At 31.2% G+C, this 21,170-nt stretch overlaps 1 protein-coding gene across 2 annotated transcripts; it reads left to right on the top strand.

The window, feature by feature from the left end:
- The first annotated feature begins 6,046 nt into the window (after nucleotides 1-6,046).
- CkIIbeta (casein kinase II subunit beta) lies at nucleotides 6,047-20,665 on the top strand. 2 transcript variants are annotated; one of them, XM_072543826.1, is made up of 6 exons: nucleotides 6,047-6,071; nucleotides 6,753-6,828; nucleotides 6,885-6,987; nucleotides 7,472-7,663; nucleotides 13,552-13,741; nucleotides 18,013-20,665. In XM_072543826.1, the coding sequence occupies exons 2-6, from the start codon at nucleotides 6,757-6,759 to the stop codon at nucleotides 18,119-18,121; spliced, it is 666 nt and encodes a 221-aa protein (XP_072399927.1). In that variant the 5' UTR covers nucleotides 6,047-6,071; nucleotides 6,753-6,756; the 3' UTR covers nucleotides 18,122-20,665. The 2 variants fall into 2 exon arrangements, with proteins under 2 accessions (XP_072399927.1, XP_072399917.1); XM_072543816.1 differs by lacking the exon at nucleotides 6,047-6,071 and adding an exon at nucleotides 6,442-6,531.
- Nucleotides 20,666-21,170: the final 505 nt, after the last annotated feature.

Genomic DNA, 21,170 nt, shown 5'->3' with positions numbered 1-21,170 from the left:
CCCGGAAGATTCACCACAATGGAGTTGAGATCTAGTGAGAGATTTCAGGAACAATGAACTACAAATTATTCATTGGTTGTAATACGGATGCGCACCATTTAACCTGATGAGGTAGTACCCACACAGATGATTTAGACATGTTAAACGTAGAAAACAAGTTTTCTTTTATTGGTCTATAATCAGGATCATTACTATCATTATCAGAAGCAAATGGATCTTCTTCAGATTCGGAGAGAAATAAATCGTCCTTTAAAATATTGAGTTCATTTAGGGGCATATCGCTACTTCGAATTGATTGGAAATTTGAGCTGTCTTTTATGTTGGAATTAAGAATTTTATCCAGTGTATTACCTGACTGATGTATTGGCGCGACAGGATTACTATGAAAAAAATATGTTGATGTTTCCCAAGGAACTAATAAAGAAGGAGGACTTAATATAACACTTTCTTGCATTAGTCGAGCTACATTTTTATCTGAAGACATTTTTTGGTTTTGAAGATCTACAAAATATTAGTATATAGTACATAGATTTTATCAAAAATTAAATTTTCTAATTATTGCCCAATTCTGTGTAATAATATAAATAATAAATATAATAATAAATTATATGTGAGGCCAATAGAGGTGGAGCTTGCAGCAACGCCTTCTTATTCATTAGCTGAGTGTCACTTTCATTTACTTTTTCATAGGGAAATTCTACAGTAAAATCGACAAATTAGAAAGGTGACTTGAATTAAATATATTTTTCTGTGCTTTACCTGTTTTAGAAGTTTCTTTGTTTTTCTTATTAATTATCAAAGAAGGTAACGATTGTAACTTAGTTATTTCAGCTGCACTTCTAATGAAGCGATGTCGCCGGAAACTTTCGAAATATCGCCAGAAACTTTGTTTTCTAATGATGCGATGTCACCAGAAAATTTGGTCACATCACCTTTACAGCATCTTCAAATATAGAAGTTTCCGGGTCAAAACCCTCTTCCTCCAAAGCGTTCTTTAGTCGTTGGACTAATTCAGCCTTTTTTTCAGTAGAAGCTAATTCTCTATCCTCGAGATGTCTTCTTAAATTCGTAACTGTGAGCTCATAAATCGTAGTCATTTTTACAATTTATTTTATATATTCCACTTTTCTGACACCACTGTTGTATTTTTATTAATCTAATTTATTGTCTTTATTTATTATCAAGGGTTCTACATTTATAACACTTACAAGTTTAAAGCCTTTATTTGTAGAATATAACTAATTTATTTCACACTAATAATTATATAATTTATTTACATTTATTAATACGCGTTACAATTCGAAACTCGACGCGATGTTCAAAACTAACTGTCCCTTTAAATAAAATGTCCCATATATATATATATATATATATATATATATATATATATATATATATATATATATATATATATATATATATATATAACAGTTAGTTCTGGAATTACGGCGAAGAATCGATGACCTTTCTTCGAAGGAATTCCATCAAAAGCAGGTTTTTTTTATATCGGAGGGGGGCCCACGGATCTAGAAATTTCTGCCGGCAGGTATATTTATGATCTAGAAAACTAGAAAAGACGAATGGGTTAGAAATAATATGTTTACAGTTTTATGCGTCATAATATTTATCGTAACAGTAGGTACTATAGGAATATACTTCGAAAATTGAAAGCAGAACTAGTCTATGTCCAAAGTAAAAAGGACTTAGTATAGATCACCTCTAAAAGTTACTTCTGCACTGAGACTACTGAGAGTTAATATGATGTGCATACTTGGGATAGTATAGAAAATTGTCATTGGGTGGGGAAGGAGTGGAAGGGCGATAGCCTAGTTCTGCACTCATATTAGGCAGTCTGCATTAAAGGAGATAGCCTGTGGGAGATAGCGTTTAATGTCAATTTTCGACAAAAATGGACTTAGGATAGTTCTGCATTCAATGAGCGATATTTCACGCGTTTTCTTTTTAAATAAAATTGGGAGGACCATATAAGTCTCTGCTGTTTACGTTTTTTGCTTTTTAATATTTTATAAATAACTATAAAACTAGAACAAGCCATAGATAATTTTTCGTTCGACATGTTTGCTGCTTCAGGAAGCATAAATGGATCACTGCTACGGCAAGCCTCATGTGGGATTGCGGGATAACATTTTTCCCGACTCGAGGCATTTAGTGCGGACTCGGCTGCTTGCCTCCTATGCTCAAGTGACTACCCAGCTTAATAAACACGTGTCTATAATAGTAAATTTCGCGCTTCTATTTGATACCACCTGGAGAAGCTATGAGCATATTAACGTGTGTATTAAAAACGGCGTCAGTAGGTGTGGCTAACGATCATACCAATATGGCGGTGGGATCAGGGCCTGACTCAATAATATTAAAACTACTATACAAATATGACTAGTTATTCAGAAGATTTAATCATAATCTAAAAAAGTCCAATACATTTTTAATAAACTATGATTTATTTATCCCGCGGTAAACACTAAAAAACGACATATTATACATAAAGATAAATTAATACAGTCAAATAACAAGTTGTATCTGAAAGAGATAATAATATAAATATTATTTTAAAGGTTAAAATGAATATACGGTATGAAATAAAAGAAATACGTTCATTTTACAACTTATATATTTGATAACTACAAATTAACTGACACTTAAAAACTTAGTTCAATTAACAAAGTTAGAAAAGTTATTATTAAAAAAACAAAATTGAATATCTACCGAATATCACAATGGAAATACTGTGTAGAAATAAAAATAATTATGTTGCAGTAGTTAATAAGAAATTTTAAGATATTTAGGATGAAGATATTTGAGTATTCTCAAGAATAGCACTATCTACCTTACTTATTGAGATTTTTTATGAATACTATTAATTTATTTTCTGACGTACGGGCCATTACTTTGTTTACATATTTGTATACTAACCTGTGGAACGTTATTCCTGAAGATTTTTTATGTACATTGCTTCTGCTACTGCAACTACGTTGAGAACAAGAAACCATTATTATGCACTATCACAATATAATATTACAGTTTTTATAAAAGTAATATAAAACTAAAAATATTCGAATAACAACAATCGTAAACAATCATACACGATCTGTCAAAACGATCATAACAATATGGCCGAAGCGAGGTCGTTTTTAGTCACGTGATGTCCTCTCCATAGATTCTAACTCGATGGATACCACCGACTGAATGGTACCTATAGACGACCTTGACTCGGAAAGAGATTTACGGTGACATCTAGAATTATAATATCTCAATTTAAGAAAATATTTACAATTATTGGCCTTATTAAGACACTGGTTTTATTTGACGCTAGTACTTTATATAAATGTCCTTTTTTATCAATCTGAATCATTTTTGAATGAAAATCATCTGAAATCATTCTGAATCATCTGAAAATACCTATTTAAGAAACTCTTTGGTACAAATAAGCAACGTAACTTGGCTATTACGTCTATTGAAAATTCTAAAGCCCGATCTTTAAACTTTGATGATGTAATTGATACTTTGCTTTAATGATTTTCGAACAGAAAACTCAAGGAAAAGAATTTTATTAATAAATATCTTAATAACATTAAACTATTATTTTATTATAGATATGTAATACCTATGCTTTGGAAAATTAGAGCCCTATCCAATGAATTTGCCGCGGGCCTCAGATGGTATGGTTACGATGATTATTACATACATACATATTTATGACGATGATTTTGACGAATAAATTAAATAAATACTAAAATTCTGGTTTGGCATTTAATTAATAAAAATTCTAACGTCCGTCTTCGGTTATGTCAAAAAAGTTGAGGTTTGTCAATTATCTAGTTGTTTTAGTTTGCAAAAGCGTTTATAGCTTAATATTTAGTTTCTGTTTCTGCTAAGATTAGTAAACTCTCTAGTTATTTTTAGTTTGCAAACGCGTTTATACCTGAATATGTAGTTTCTTTTTCTGCTTAGTTAAGTCAATTCAAGTTTAGTCAAGTTGTTTTTAGTTAGTTGTTCTTAGTTAATATTTAGTTTAATTATTGTTTAACAAGACGTTTAAATTTTTACAAAGGCAAAATGGTACGTACTGTACCCGACAAAGTAGCAGCTGTGTTAATAATTGGTGAATGTGGAAATAATTTCCATGCAGCGGAACGTCTTTTTAGTGAGAGGTACTCAGATCGCCCTACATTAAGAGCTTATTTGAGGAAGCTTCTTCGGAAGTTTAAACAAACAGGTAATGTTCAAGATGTCAAACGATCTGGTCGACCAACAATTAGTGATGACAAAAAATTGACATAATTTCAGAAATTGTAGTGAACCCTGCTTCTTCTATGGCCCAAGTTGCATCTATCTTTGGAATCAGTTAAAAGACAGTGCACCGAGTGTTGGCTGAAAACAAATTTCATCCATACAAATTAAAAATTGTGCACCAACTTTCAAATGATGACCCTGACTACAGAATAATAAACAATCAGAATGCTCACACTGCTTGTTAAGATAAGTACGCGCATCTCGTTCGCACAAACGGAATCAGCCATGTTTTAAAGGAAACCAGTGCTGTTCAGTGACATTTTATCTGATGTGCATAGAAAAATTTACCCGGTTAATTTATTTACGACAAACATAGACATAATATTATGCACTATTTTATTCGTACTTTTAGTTGTAGAATAGATTAAATTATTTCAAATTTAATAAATTATTAATCTTTAAAAATTTAAATTACAGTTCTGTCGTAGCTTTTCACAAATTTCTCAATCCGAGTCTATGTTTCCGTTTAAAATATGGCGATCGCGTGCTAACATACTTCAAAGGCGGCATCTGAGAGTCGGCATTCTGATTGTTATCAATTCTGTGCCCTAACCGAAGACTAGAATTCTATGAAAATATGTCCAATAAAATTAATGAACAGCCCGATTACACAAAAACTATTTGTTTTATTGACGAAAATACTTTTTCTCTCAATGAAAATTTTAACACACACAATGTGAGGTATTGGAGTGACACAAATCCTCACGTCTTTCGTGAAACACATACTCAATTTCCAAAAAAAAAATAAATGTTTGGGCAGGTATTTTGGGAAACTACTTAGTTCGGCCTGCATTTCTCAATACTACCTTAACCGGTGAAGTATATCTGGAGATGTTACAAAATATAATTGAACTGTTAATACTTGAAATTCTGGAGGATAATCCAGATTAATTCGGCAACTTGGAAATATCATTTCAACAAGATGGTGCTCCTGCACACCATTATGGGGCAGTAAGACGTTACCTAGATGAGGAGTATCGTGGTAGATGGTTTGGACGACGAGGTACGATATAATGACCAGCTCGGTCACCGGACCTCACACCATTAGATTTTTGTCTGTGGGGATACTTGATGGGGATGCTACAGCACCCGAAAATATTGATATTTTGAAACAACGAATTGAAAAATGTAAGGCAATGTCCCCCAACACATTTGAACGAGTACGGCAAGAGTTTAGAAATAGGATGCATTACTGTCAGGAAGTAGATGGAGCACATTTTGAACACTTACTATAAGAACTGGTTGTTAAATATTTATTAATTAAATCAGAAGCTACAATTTTAGTATTTATTTTATTTATTCCTTAACTGAAACAAAATTATTATGACTGAATAGGTATTTTCAATACCTTTCAAACGAGGTATCACTTGCCATAATGTTTCATTTAAAATTATCTGTCACAATGGCGCTGTAACGTCATCTGTCACTATTACGTCATCTGTTATGACTAGTTGAGAAGCTTACGTCTGTTTATTACCTCCCTCCAAATTTCACAATTGTAACAATAACCGTTCAAAAGATACTAGGGGGGAACGGACTTTTGACTAGCACTGTATAAATCATTCAATTAATACCTCTCACTAAGATCGAAACTGTCATCTGCGTGACAGATTTTTTTTAATTATCAATATCTCGATTAATGCCAATTTTCTTTACACTTGATTAAGCACCAAAATTTTTAGACTTCGTTTTTTACTCCTGTTCAAAATTGTTTCCTCGGTAGTCCTTTAAAACAATTTCTAATACGGATCTGTATAGTAAGTTTTAATTCTCCACTATTCATAATTCATAATGCGTTAGAGACCTTCTTTATGTACAAAATATACTGTTAATATTATTTAACATTATATAATAAAGTTTTAACATTACTAATTAATCTACCAATTAATTTATGAAAAATATTGCAGTCCTATCTTCGGAGTCCAGCCTATCATCATGTTGGTAAATTAAATGATATTATTTTGGAAACTTCCAAACAATTACAAAAAGTATGTTATAATACAAGATTGTGAAGTCAGTGATATCATCGGCGCTAAACCTCAAATTATAAATTAATGAATCGTGTTTTAATTAATTGAAGGTCTCATGCTTCGATGTCTAATTTCAAATTTCCCTCCTAAATTTTAGTTCGTCGCTTCAATCAGCAGATGCCTACCTAGTCGATTTCCTTTCGCGTAGATGAGTTAACGTAAGCGTGGCTAATCAAGGTACAAAGAGGTAATTTTTCTTTAAAATAATTATTTCCACATATCCAAGGAGTCCAATTTTCACTTTTTCGCAAATTAGAAATATGCTAGTTTATGGTAGAAGTGTTAGAATTCGAGTTGAATGATGGGAATGTCACAAAAATCGTGTCTAAAAACAGAGTTGTAACACCCATTTTTACGAAAACATTTATGTTTGATGTAATAATAAATAGGTTTTAATTGGATTTTTAGAAAAATGAGCAGCTCAGAGGAGGTATCGTGGATTTCGTGGTTTTGTGGATTGCGGGGAAACGAATTTTTCTGCGAGGTTTGCAAATATCACCCCAATAATTACAATAAATGCTGACAACTTGAATGTTTTAGGTTGATGAAGATTATATTCAAGACAAATTCAATCTTACAGGGCTAAATGAACAAGTGCCACATTATAGACAAGCTTTAGATATGATTTTAGATTTGGAACCAGGTAATTTTCTTACTAACTTTAATTTTCTTGTTGAGAAAGGATGGTATAAGGGTATTGTTATACCCCTCTAGGCTGCAATACCATATTAGTGTTTGTCATTTTAATATATCTTAGAGTATAACGATAATATTATACCTCTCTAGGCTATTATACTATTTTAGTGTTTTTAATTTGAATGCATTTGTAGAATAGGAAGGTATTGTTGTACCCCTCTAGGCTGCAATACCATCTTACTGTCTGTCATTTAAATGCACTTAACATACATACATAACCTTACAATGGAATTGATAAATGTTTTATATGAGCATATAAAACTTTTTTAAATATAAATACAGCAAGGACTACAAATTATATTTGTTATTTATTAATGATTTAAAAATTAAATGCAGAAATATTTAAAAATTATTACACATGGTGTGTGACAAACTACTATTAATATACAGATAGTTGCAGTTGTTTTTGATATCTGTGATTCCATTTTTAGATGATGAATTAGATGATAACCCTAACCAATCTGACCTAATTGAACAAGCTGCAGAGATGTTGTATGGTTTAATTCATGCTAGATATATATTAACAAATAGGGGTATTGCCCAAATGATAGAAAAATATCAGTCCGGAGATTTTGGTTATTGTCCCAGAGTTTACTGTGAATCACAGCAAATGTTACCTTTAGGTAAGTCATATTATTTATTTTAGTATTAAGTTTTAATAAGTGTTGTGAAACTGTGCTCTAATTTAATGTATCAATGTATTATTATAATACAGTAGTATAAGTGGTGGTATATCTTTTAAATAAAGCATATAACATATAGTCAGTTATGAGTACTCTGAAGTTATTTATATAAAGATTTTGCTAGATGAGTGTTGATGACATCTTCATACTTCATTCCATCTTTAACAATTATGGCTTAATATATTGTCAACTTAACATTTTCGCTTAAGTTCCACTAAACATTATCAGCAATTTCTGTATAGTCTCCTTTTAACTCAGTACAATGTTTCTAGTAGGTTTCCAACTTCTTTATATTATCTGAATAATAGAAGCTTGGCAAAATAGGCATTTGTTTCGTTAATTATACCTTCATTTGAGTTTAAATTTTTATTCACAGGCCATCTCTTTAGATTGTTACATGAAAAGTAATTAGTAAGCAGATATTTTTTTTTCATGAAAAGTAAACACTTCTGCATTGAACTAAGGAGCTCCATTTTTAACACCCACAATATTTCTTACTATGGAGATCAAATTCTGGTAGTAGATTGTTATTAAAAACAGCAGCTGTCTCAAATAATTTAGATATTGTAGATAAGATGAGGTATAGGTCAATATGGTATTATCAAGTGACTTATTTAACTTTCTCAGAGAAGTTAAATCATATAAGTTATTTTATTGTGACATCTTATTTATTATATTTTTTTACAATGGAAACCCAAAGAAGCTGCTCTCATTTTTCTAAATTAATCAAACTTTATAATACATTTCTCAGCAGAATACAATAGCATCATGGTTACTGCTACTTAAAGAAGAAGTTGCTAAATAAATACCATTATTAGTAAGTTAATAAACAATAAAAATACAAATGTAACAAGAATGCATCATATATAATTTAAAATAATACCTATTAAATTTTTCAGTATAAAAATAAAGTTTGATGTTGATATTAAACTAAATATTAGATGGAATAGTATCATAAATTCTTATCTGTTTTTTTCACATGACTTTGAAATTACAAACAAGAAAATGTTTCTCGAGTGGTTAGATAGGATACTATGTAATATTATTAAACACCAATCACATGTTATTATTATCAATGGGTGTTCATCAGTTAATGTTGATTTCTTGTAATCTAATAAACTTTCCACCAATAAAGTGCTCCATGGAGTGCGCCTTAAAAAATACTTATAATACCATATTCTTTTCCATAGAATTTTCTACAGTCTATTCAATTGCAAACACAACCCCGCCCAAAAAATGTTTTAGCCAAATGAACAGCTGGTGCTCTGCCTGTTAATGATTGGACCTAACGGAATCCCAAATATTCCCTTAAAAAATCTAGATTTTTTTTATTTAAATTTAAATGTCTTAGTAACTATAAGTAAGAGGGGCAAAGTCATTACAAGGATCCAGATAAAAAATGAAGATATTGAGCAAGTGGACAAAATGAAATACTTAGGAGTCTGGATTATGGAAGATCTGAATCGCTCAAGAATAGAGTAATCAAGAGCAGCCTTTTTGAAGATGAGGAAATTTCTGAGTAACCAAAGACTCAATCTACAAATCCGATATCGGATGGTAAAATGTTATATCCACTCTATTCTTCTTTATGATGTCGAAGCCTGGACTGTTAATGTTGACTCAATGAGAAAACTGGAAGCTTTTGAGTAGTGGCTTTTCAGGAGAATTTTGAAGATATTATGGACCGATCATATTACGAACGAAATGGTGTTGCACATAATGGGAAGAGACAGAGAACTTTTGACCGCCGTTAAAAGGCGAAAGACAGTATATTTGGGGCACATACTTAGAAATGATGAGTACGAGTTGTTGCAGCTGATTATGAAGTGTAAAATTGAATAAAAAAGGGGTCCTGGTAGACGACAAATATCCGGGCTGAAAAACATTTGCGACTGGACCGAGTTAAACACACAGACGCTCTTAAGAAAAGCAGAAGATAGACATAGTTGTAGCCAACCTTCATTAGTGGAGACGGCACTAGAAGAAGAAAAAGTGACTATAGGCTATTGACACTGTTACAAAGTTTGTTACAATATGTAAGTTTACATATATAAAATCTGTTTATATACAAGTTAGGATACATTAGCTACATCTTAATATAATTACACTAAGTAGTAAAGGTGACAGTTTTTTTAGGAAACAAATTGTGCCGCTGTACATGTTTGTAGAACCAAGTAGGCCAGTTAAATTATTTTGAAAGTTATAGTAGTCTCTTTGATGTTTGTAGTGGACACATTCTAGTAATATGTGCTGGACTGTTAAGGAGTCATTAAAATGTTCAAGAGCAGTTTTCACAAGACATCAGATATCCATGAGTAAAATGAGAGTGACCTATTGGTTGAAATTGTTATTAGAGGTAAAAACATACACTTGTCTTCTAAAGCTCATGATGTGGGAAGGCTAGTTGGAGCCCAAGTTCTTTTATAGCATTTTCTGCAAGGTTGTGTGGTATAGATGGAGATATATTGGATATTATTATTCTTTTTGTGGGAGAGACTAGCCTGTGGACATTCATCAAAGAGTTTCCTTCTGTTAACATAGAAGTTTGTCTACTAGTTCTGAATTAGTTAAATAGGTACATATTCTGAATGCAAATAGAATTCTTTTGGGACCAATAGCGTCATCTACTGCCTTGACATAATCGAACAATTTTAGATTTTCATCTGCATGCTACCTGCTTCTATGGCTTGAATCCCTCCTTGGAAAAGTTGATCTAGGAGTTGATTTAGTTGCAGTTACATATGAGGAAGGAAGTTGATGTAGAATTATGCTGAATATTTTGTTACATCTTTAAAAGTTGTGAATTTTGAGGATCTGTTGTAAGAACTGGATTAGTTATCTATACCCTTGTAGTCAAAGGTAGACAAAAAGTTTAATTATTTGTTGAATTTAGTTAGGTTTTATGTATTTTCTTCCAAAAATACATGTTAGATAGGCCTACGGCACTGGTAGCCAGTTCAGTTTTTGAAGAAATTTATAGATACTACTTACCTAACTGATCCAAGAAGGAACAATGTAGTTAGGCTTATCAATACATACGATAAAATCTGGTCTTACTAGTATTTCAAAGTATTTGTTTGATTTCACAAAAAGCACTAAAACTCGGAGCAAAACACTAATGCAATCTTACCTCATTCAAGTACACACTTAGAATCAATGTATATATTTAAGATCTTAGATATTTTGTAAACTTTTAACTCATCCCTTACTTCCGGGATGTTTTAAGACATCTAGAAGGAAAGTTTTATCTCACTAATTTTTAAATCAAGATCAAGAAATGATATAAAAAAATTATTGTATTGTGTCCATAGTGTCATCCATCTGAAGATTTTGGCAGTCTCATGTTTAATCTCTTGAATTGACATTGTAAAAAAATCATTGGTGAAAAATGTCATGGTTTTAGGGGAGGTCGTTATACTTAACGTAAATTTACTTGCTTACCATAATAAGTCTTGGAGAGAGAATATCAAGTTGATGCTGTGTGTGCGACTCTCTAAGGCATCTGACAAGGTTAATAACTTGTTTTAAAAAATTTAGAAATATAAATTTTTTCATATATTGCTAAATTGGTTGCTTAGGTATCATAAGGTAAGTAATTAAAATTGGTAAATTTAAATCTAAAGTGATTAAAGTTTGTTTTGGAGTTCCTCAGGGGGACATTGGAGTATTGTGAGTTTTTAATATTTGATGATGATCTCATCAATGTTTGATCGTTAATGATCTTGATATCCTTTCTTATTGGTGTCAATGAAATTTTTTAGATTTGAACATTGTTAAATGCTTTCAGATTTAATTAGAGAGGAAAAAATTTAGTATACCATCATTTTACACAATAAATGGGCAGAAACTTACTCGTTGCTCAATATTTAGCTTTACTGCTTGATTCAAATTTAAACTTTTGTAATCCTACAAAAGCTAAATCACAGCTTGATCTTGGTCAATTATCTAGACTCTCCAGTATAATGTCCATAAGTCATTGCTGGACATCGCCCAAAATAAATTTGTGAGATGTTTAATTTGGATCTTACTGCTAATCATTACCATTAGCAAAAAGTTATTAAATGGTATTATATTCTGCCCAGATTTAATTTCCCTTGTTAGATTCCCTTTTTTTTAGAGAACACTGAGGCTAATTTATTTCATATTGAATTCCACCAAACCAATTATGGTAAAAACTTTTTTTTTAATATGTTTAGATTTTTTAAATAGGGATGTACTTAAAAAAAGTTCTGTAAAAAGTCAGATGTCCAGTAAAAAGAATCTTCTGTGAACTGTATGGCTAACTACTGTAGATTGTAAACAGTTCTCTTTAGCCAACAGGGTTCATCATTCATTCATTTAAACCATATGTCAAGGGTGAAGGTTTGTTTGCTGTGAATAAATTTTATTGTGGTGCGGGAAGTATTGTAAAATATATAAAACAAAATGAAAACTAAAAATATCTATATTCTTCCTTGTACTTTTCTGCTAAAGAGAAGTCTCTGTAATTGTGATGTAAATTTTCATTACTTTTGAATACTTGCAATGATTCATTACTTTAAATATCGATACCAGGTACTTTATATTCGTTACTTTCGGTACTTTTAGTCTTCAGAGTACAATATTTGTGACTTTAGTGATTAGTATTTATAAAAATAGTTTAAACTTTGTTAACTGTGATTTTATTAAACATAATAAAAACTACTTTATTTTTATAAATCGTTATTACAATGCAAAAATAGTAGCATTTCTACATTTTTTGATTTTAATCTGTTTCTGTGTTCAGTTACTATTTTACAGGCTTTAGAAAATATGCGTTCGCATGGAACAGAAGTGGTACATACGCATAAATACTTTTTGGATAATTTAGATTACCAGGGATACACTCTTTACCTCTCGCACCACCAAACCAAAGGATCTTTTTTCTTTCAAGGTTTGGCTCTTCAGAAAACATTTTGATTTCGGCGATGGCGACTGCTGTGGTACTTGTCACATGCAAAGATTTTTTTACACATGTCTCAAAATCCTGCCGAATCCTATAGTAATTTTCTATATTTTCAAATAGATCCTTCTTAATATTTTCATTTGTTTCATTAACGGTTTTATTTTCAACGGATTGATATTCTATAAGATGAAATAGTTTATCCTGAATTTGATTTTGAACTTCTTTTAAATAGTCTTCGTTGCTGAATGCCTTTGTTTTAAATCTTGGATCCAAGAAAAGCTTTACCCAGTATAATATTGTTTTCAGGATTTCCAATATGGGCAATAATCGAGGCAAGCAGAGTATTACAGTTCTTCCTGCTTGGCTAAATACTTTAATAACTTTAATAAGTCCTTTTATAATAAGTATAATTAGAGAGGGTTACTTGCTTTTCTGCGCTCATTTCAATAGTAACTGCTTCAAAAATAACTTGATTTTCATAACAATTTTAACATACTGTATAATTTTTCACAGCAACATTTTATTGACTCATATTTGATACAGTAGCAATATTTTTCCAGTTTTTAAAATAAAATTTTTACTATTTTCCTTTAACTACTAGAGACAGTTCATGTTTTTAAATTTTTGAAAGAATGAACCTTTCAGTTCGAGGAAATTATTTAGTTGTATTTTAGATGAAAAATAATGCAAGTTGGCTGAGGGATAAAAAGTTTTTTTATTTAAAATTTTATGTGGATCCTTTATGTGATGATACTTTTTATGTGTAAACTATGTGTGTAATTTTATTAAAACCTTGCTTTGACAGTATTTAATTTATTCCGTTCCTCTTTTACTATTTCTAATTTTATATTTTTAAAATTAAAATTTGGATAATACTGTAAAATAATGATTAAATAATTTTCAGGCTTATCTGATGTCCCAGGTGAAGCAATGGTAAAGTCATACTGTCCTAAATGTATGGATGTATATACACCAAAATCATCGAGACATCACCATACAGATGGCGCCTATTTTGGCACTGGCTTTCCCCACATGTTGTTTATGGTACATCCTGAATATAGACCAAAACGTCCTACAAATCAATTTGTTCCTAGGTGCGTATACTTTGTTTTTATTGACTATCAAATGATTAGTGAATTGTATAGGAAGTGATATGATCTTGAAAGCAAAATCAGTTACACATAGCCTTACACTTCACAGTAAATAGACTTAACAAAAAATAAATGAAATATGTGGCCTTAGAGTAGGTACTGTGGATTGACTGCTATGCCTTTCCACCTTGGTTCATTCTGTGAGCTAAAAGTTTTGAGAAGCATTAGAAGTGAGAATGCATATGGCGTCAGCCATCCACTGAAAGGGACCAACAGTGACATGTTGTCATTAGCAGTTAGTGTCTTAATAACAATAGAACACTCACTATTGTTAGGTAAAAGATAAAGCTCAGACTTGAATGGGTGAGGGGACAGGTAAAAGATAAAATAATAAAAAACAGAATGAAAGAAAAATAGTAGAAAACCTGAAAATACTCGAAATTGTAAAATGACACTCAGAATCATATACATAAAGATTTTGCAAGTGAAAACTCAACTAATAAAAAAATTTAAAAAGAGGCAGTCAAACCTTTATTTTAATTGATGCAGTTTTATTTTGTTGATAAACTGCATGTGGATAATTGTTTAATTTTTACAATTAATATATTCCAGCCACTTCCAATCGAAGTCAACATTTTTCCAATGTAGCAAAAAATTAATTACTAAATTTACTAGACAGTTGGGACTGAGATGAGTAATCCGAGTATAAGAAATGTTATAACAAACAGATTGTCCAAAACTTTACATTGAACAGATAGGAAAAACCTATCTATTCAATAAAATAGATTATTTTGGGTGTAGAGAGTTTAGAGTTGTGAATAGAGTATCTCAAATAACAAAAAACAATAAAAAGTTTCCATGTGACTCTGTTTTATAAAGTTTTAGAAATACACTAAATACAAAAAAGTTCACCAAAATTTTGCTTTGGCCAAAATTAATAAGGAAATTAAATGATTGAAGTATTTGTTTATTTATTGATTATGGAGCTTAAATAATTGTGGAAGTATTACATTGAATTTTAGAAATATATATTAAATTAAGCCACAGATGGTTGTAATGAGAATTGCATTTTTAACTGCTGTTTGACGTTTCGATTTCCACTTCAGAAATTGTTTTCAAAAAATAGTGAGGTAGTCCAGTCATCAGAGAGTTGACCTCTAAAAATAATACGAACAAGCTCAATGACTGACCGAGTCACAAATGAGGAGGTCCTCAGAAGAATGAATAAGAACCGAGAGGTACTGACCACCATCAAATCTCGAAAGTTACAGTTCTTCAGACATATGCGAAATGAATCCAGATATTCTCTCCTTCAAGCCATCCTGCAAGGAAAAATATTTGGAAAACGAGGTCCAGGAAGAAGAAGAACATCTTGGTTAAAGAACCTCAGAATCTGGTTCAATACAACATCTGTGCAGCTTTTCCGCGTTGCTGCAGATAAGATAAAGATTGCCATGATGATCGTCAACATTCGTAACGGATAGGTTCATCAAGAAGAAGAAGAAAGCTGAATTTTGCAGAGAATATTGATTTTGGGACTTCAAAAAGATGCAATAAAGTTTACTACTTTTACCCCTGGGCTTCCCCCTAAAATCCTCCTCGCAGGGGGGTAAAAACGCAAAAAATCGATTTACCTAGAATCTGTACACTGTAGAAAAAAATATTCAAATAAAAAATGTAGCTGAGATAATTTTAAACAAAAATGTTTATAAGCATTTTTTGTGTAGAATGAACCGTTCTCTTAGAAACAACGCTTGAAGTGACCGTCGATTTTGCATGTCAGTTACGCGCGCGAAATCAATGTTCAATAAAATTTGTATCAGCTTGACGGTAAAAATTCGATATCTTTTGATCCAAATGTCCTAGCGACAAAATTCAAGATGCGTTTTAAAGACAAAGAGTGTAGATTTCGTATGCAGTTTTTTTTTTTTATTTTGTTGGTAATAAACTCAGATTTTATAAAGGTGTACTTATTGTGTATATTTTTTACGTTTTTCGTGAGATCAATAAAATTGATCACTTTCATTGTCCAGTTGTAGTAAAATTTCCATTTTAGACATCAATCTTTAAAACCTAGGTCATGAAATTTCAGTTTTGAGAAGTATAAAATTGGAGTTTATTTGCGTAAAATACAAAAACTGCGTACGAAAGCTGAACTCTTTATCTTTACAACATATCTTGGTTTTTGTCGATATATCACTTTAATTAAAAGATATCGAATTTTTACCGTCGAGCTGATACAAATTTTATTTAACAGTGATTTCGCGCGCGTAACTGACATGCAAAATCGACTGTCGCTTCAAACGTTCAAACAATTTTGTTTTTAGATTATCTCAGCTACATTTTTTTCTACGGAGTACAGATTCTTGGTAAATTGATCTTTTTGCGTTTTTACCTCTCTGTTGGGGGGAGGCCCGGGGGTAAAAGTGGTAAACTTTTTTGCATCTTTTTTGGGGTCCTAAAATTAATATACTCGGCAAATTTCAGCTTGTTCGTATGATTTTTAGAGGTCCCGCGGCATTTTCATCTCTAACGACTGGAGTAAGGTGTCTTTTATTTGTTGAGGCCTCGATCTTATAGGCAAATAGCCATGCTTTTAGTTGAAAATTCTGATAGAAATTTCCGGAGTGGAAATCGAAACGTCATGCGGCAGTTAAAAATGTAATTTTCATTACAATCAGCTTTGGCGTAATGCCATATAAACATAATATTTAACTTAGACATGCCACAAGAAAACGGTTTCAGACATTTTTGAATTTTATACTTTTATACACCATTTTATTGCACTCAGATTTAATATGTGGGTATTAACTATACCCATAAATCCCTTCTCGAATAATTTAGCTTATCATATATCTGCTATAGTAATACTTTGATTAATTTTCCATCTATAGTTATCTCCTTTCATTTATATTACTTCACATTACTCTGAGAAATTATAGGTGCTTTGAGGCGAGCAATGCAGACTATATTTTTATGCAAAAAGTCACTCCATATTGTTCTCCTTCTTCTATTACTCACTTCTATTACTAACCTGGTACTATGTTATATATACGAAATAATACAAGCAGTATGTAAAGTTCATGGCTACTGGGGAACAAAAAAATCCAAATATTATGTTACGCAGACGACGCCGCATTAATCGCCGAGACAGAAGACGAGCTCCAAAGATTAACACATATCTTCAATACAACAGCCAAGAAATATAATATGATAATATCAGCAGAAATAGCTTTTTTGTTTTGCTCTTTTTCATTTATTTTTTCTCTTTCTCCCTCCCTCTCTACCTATCTCTCTCTCCCGACCCCACCCTCTTCTCTCGACACACAGTGGTTTTAAGCCTTTTTCTGATTGCTCTAATAGCTTACTTTCATTACCCCTTTTACTATATTATGACCTATTCGCCTTTAAAGGTTTTGACTACCCTTTTGAGGTCCAGACCAAACTGTAGATAATCTAAGTTGAACTGGAACAACAAAGAAAATACAGGATGTTAAAATACAGTTTGCATTAATCTCTGGATTACATAAACTAGATGAAATTACACCAATTCTGAGATACTCTAAGGAAGTCTTCTTGATGAGCAAATGTAGCTTTAGAGGGAATCGCTCACCATGAACGCCAGAATGTAGTTGATAGGTAGTGACAGATTGATCACTTGGTCACGACGAGTTGATCTTTTTGGTGTTATCTGTAGTTTGTTTGTTAATCATTGGTATTCTTCCACTTGAGCTGCTGCTCAGTAAAATTAGTATAATCAGCTCAGTAATGACTTTTTTACTATCAGATAATGTCACTGTCAACTACATACCTGCCATTACTCAATTTCTCCTCATTTATACCTTCACCTACATCTGCTAGACTTCATGAAATATGTTTTTGTAGTATGTATAGTGAAGACATTTATATAATAATAAGAAATTGTCTTCTGTTTCAAATTAACAATATTTGACCCAATCTTGTTATTTTTTCTGTATTTTCTGTATATATATACACTGTTGATGCAATGGCATTGATAAAATAGTTCAGAGCAGAGCATCAAATGGGTTATTAAAATTATAGGTTACGCTGGTCTGAAACAAACTCAGTACCTCCTATTACTCCTCAATCAAAATGAATTTAGGTAAAGTGGAGTAACTGAAGTATTTAATGTATTTCTACAACTTTATAATATGCTTTCAGGTCCTGTCCCAAACCTATTCTTACAAACACCAAAGTTCCTTCTTCCTCATACCAGAAATGAATTTGTGAATATTCATTCAATGTTTTCTTAGGTTATTTGGCTTCAAAATACATCCCCTAGCATATCAGCTTCAGCAACAAGCTGCCTCAACATTCAAGACCCCCTTGAGGACGATTAATTTCAACAATGGCAAACGCTAAACATGAACACTTATGAAATTATAACCAAGTGAATTATCAACATAGTTTAAATGTGTTTTGAAGGAATTCTATTCTGTTTCTGTTGAGTGGTATCTTGTTTCTAGTTAATGTATCACAGATAGGGCTGTATTTGACGGAACATTTACTTTAGGCTATGGAACAAGTTAATTCAAGTACGTTTTTGTTACTTGTGACAAAGTATTGTCAGTTAATGACTGTAAAACTACGAACTGCAGCTTTAACAGGAGGGTATATAAACTGTACAGATAAATATTTTTGGATTAGCTGGCTTTCCAAAAATGAGAATCCTTCATTATTGTTTATTATAATTTTCTTTATCAGAAAAATTGTTCCTTTGCTTTAATAGTGTGTTCTTTCAATTACGGTCCAAACATTTTTGTTCTCTTTTATGTATATGCATAAAATTTAAATTTCAGCGATATAAATTTCCGTTAAATTGACATAATAGTAATTATTCCTTCAAATAAGAACCTACAGATTGTTCAAAATCTTGAATTTTACAAGAATTGAATGTATTGATACTGTGCGTTAATAAAATTATGTACTTCATACCATTTGTCATGCTGCTTTTCAACATTTGTACTTTGCTGCTTTAAAAATAATATTTTGATGTATTTTGAATAAAGGAAAAGATCTGTAAGCATATATTAGATTAGTTCAATGGATAGAGAAATTAATAATCTCATAGTACAATTACAGTCTTATATCTATATCAAATTAAACAGTGTTGAAAATCAAATTGACATTTAGTATAACTGTATTTTTTTAGATAGAAGATTCAAAACTGTTTTAATTTTTTAGTCCTTAAATAAATTATTAAATTAATTGTTATTGCATTCTTTTTATTTATTTAAGTAATTGATGTTATTCTGCGACTGTCATATATATATATATATATATATATATATATATATAGTTTTGAATAAGTTTTTAAGTTAAATAGAATTTTCAATAGAGGCTTTACAATATTGAGACGTAAATGAAGTACTAGTAATTTTTCCCTTGCATATCCATAACTACCTAACATCAATACACCATGGCATTAGCGAAAGTTAGATTGGAAAAGATTTGAGTTTTGATTCCTGTATCAGGGTCCCATACAACAAAAGATTCAAAACCGCTTACATAGCACTTCTAAATAACATCATTAGCAAAGAAAACATTTGCGTTGACTTTAAAGGATGGAGGTTCAATCATATGAAAATATCCTTCAAGCTATTTTAATAAATGTTATATTTTGATATCTTCAATACATTTTATCTTGTAAAATATTTGTCTTTACATCATATATCAATGTCTTAAATCACATTACTTGACAATGACTTAATTAAAAATGAAAAAATATATGTTCGTTCATGAACCAAGTCTCTGCCAACTCTAAGACAGATTCGCATGCGCATCTAATTTTTAAGAGTTTACTGTATACAAGTATGGAGAGTTTGTAATTCTTGGTCCATGCCGGATTATCTACAGGTTAGAACAGTTTCAACATTGGAACAATAGGTTTTAATGAAGATGCAGAAAAGCCATTAAATTTTTAGATAAAGCAGTGTAACAGTTAATGATGACGTTAATTTTGCTATTGTTTTGTTGCCAACATAGATATCTCTTCCTTCAGATAAACAAACGGTCAGCACACTTTATTCTTCACAGATCCAGCAAGCCACACAGCTCTAACGTACCGATGGAACATGATAAATTTGATGGTTGTCAGGCAAATCTTTTAAAAATCTCATAAAATTAATGTTCTTATTGTTGTTTTGTGTGAATGCTACCAATGATATCATCCGTACGTGACTGTAAGATTGAAATATCAGTTGTTTCGTTTAGGCCTTCTAGTGGACAAGCAGTTTTTTGTTAATATATTTCTTAAGTTCCATATTTTATCACCGTTTCAGGAAAGAAGTATTTTTAAGGTTCTGTTGTATACTTTTTTACGGTATTATGGCGTATCTTTATAGAACCTAATTGATTTGAAGACCAATGCTGCACAGTCTCATAAAATGTTATATTTTTAGTTGCCCATTCAAAGTAAATTTTTGTACTTCGTTAGCTACGTTTGCGTTAATAATAAAAAGAACATTTTTGTGCCATTTGACACATTTCAAGCAATTAAAAATTTAACAAGGCCTCATAATTTGTAACATTTCTTTATTTTTTAATTAACTGAAAACGGTATATACTTCAAAGCGAAGAAGCAATTTGGTTAGTTTTGACAACTTCGGTAAAATTCCAAGATTTTCTTTAGAAAACAAGACAGTCTCCTTTAAAGGAAGATTAATACCAATCTAAAATTATTTTTTTATAGGTAGACTTAGAATAATAATTTATGTTTGTTATATACTACCTTGTTCATAACACAGAGTGTTCCATTATTAGATGCCACTCAAACTAACGTAGAAAATGGAAATCTGTTTTGGAGATTTTTGAGAAATGCTGTATTTTTTGTTCTTTAGGTGATTTGATATTGGATAGCTCTGTAAAAAGTTTTAATTTAAGTAAATTATACATCAAATTATTACATCATTGTGTTTTATTGATTTCCTATTGTCTATTTGGACATCTATAGAACCTCCTTGAAAAAAATTGTGCTCGACTACAATATAAATAAAATAACCTGTGAACAATCCGAAAAAATATAGGATTAAGTGTTATTCTCAATGATCAAATGATTATTTTGTTAATAAGAAGTGATTTTATGTATTTACAGTCTATTCAAAATAAAGATGCACTGGGAATAAACTGAATCGCGCAAGACACGTAAGAAGACATAGGCGTACTGTTTTTCGTTCCTATTAAATTAAAAAAACTTTGACTACTTGTTTTAACAAGATTAGCTTTCACTTTGTTGTAAGGGCAATTAGTGAACGTTGCTTGTTAATTGTTGTATTTATTTTTTACTTTTATTTGCTAAATTGGTTCTTAGTTTTTAACCCTACGTTAGGCGCGTGGGCGCGGGATTTTTTGAGACCCTTGGGGAGGAATTTCTGTGTCCATATTTCTTTTATACGCTGCTGTAATGGTATCA

The sequence above is a fragment of the Diabrotica undecimpunctata genome, chromosome 1 (genome assembly GCF_040954645.1).
Source record: "Diabrotica undecimpunctata isolate CICGRU chromosome 1, icDiaUnde3, whole genome shotgun sequence".
Lineage (NCBI taxonomy): Eukaryota > Metazoa > Arthropoda > Insecta > Coleoptera > Chrysomelidae > Diabrotica > Diabrotica undecimpunctata.
The sequence above is the reverse complement of the archived record's forward strand: the minus strand, read 5'-3'. Positions and strand labels throughout refer to the sequence as shown.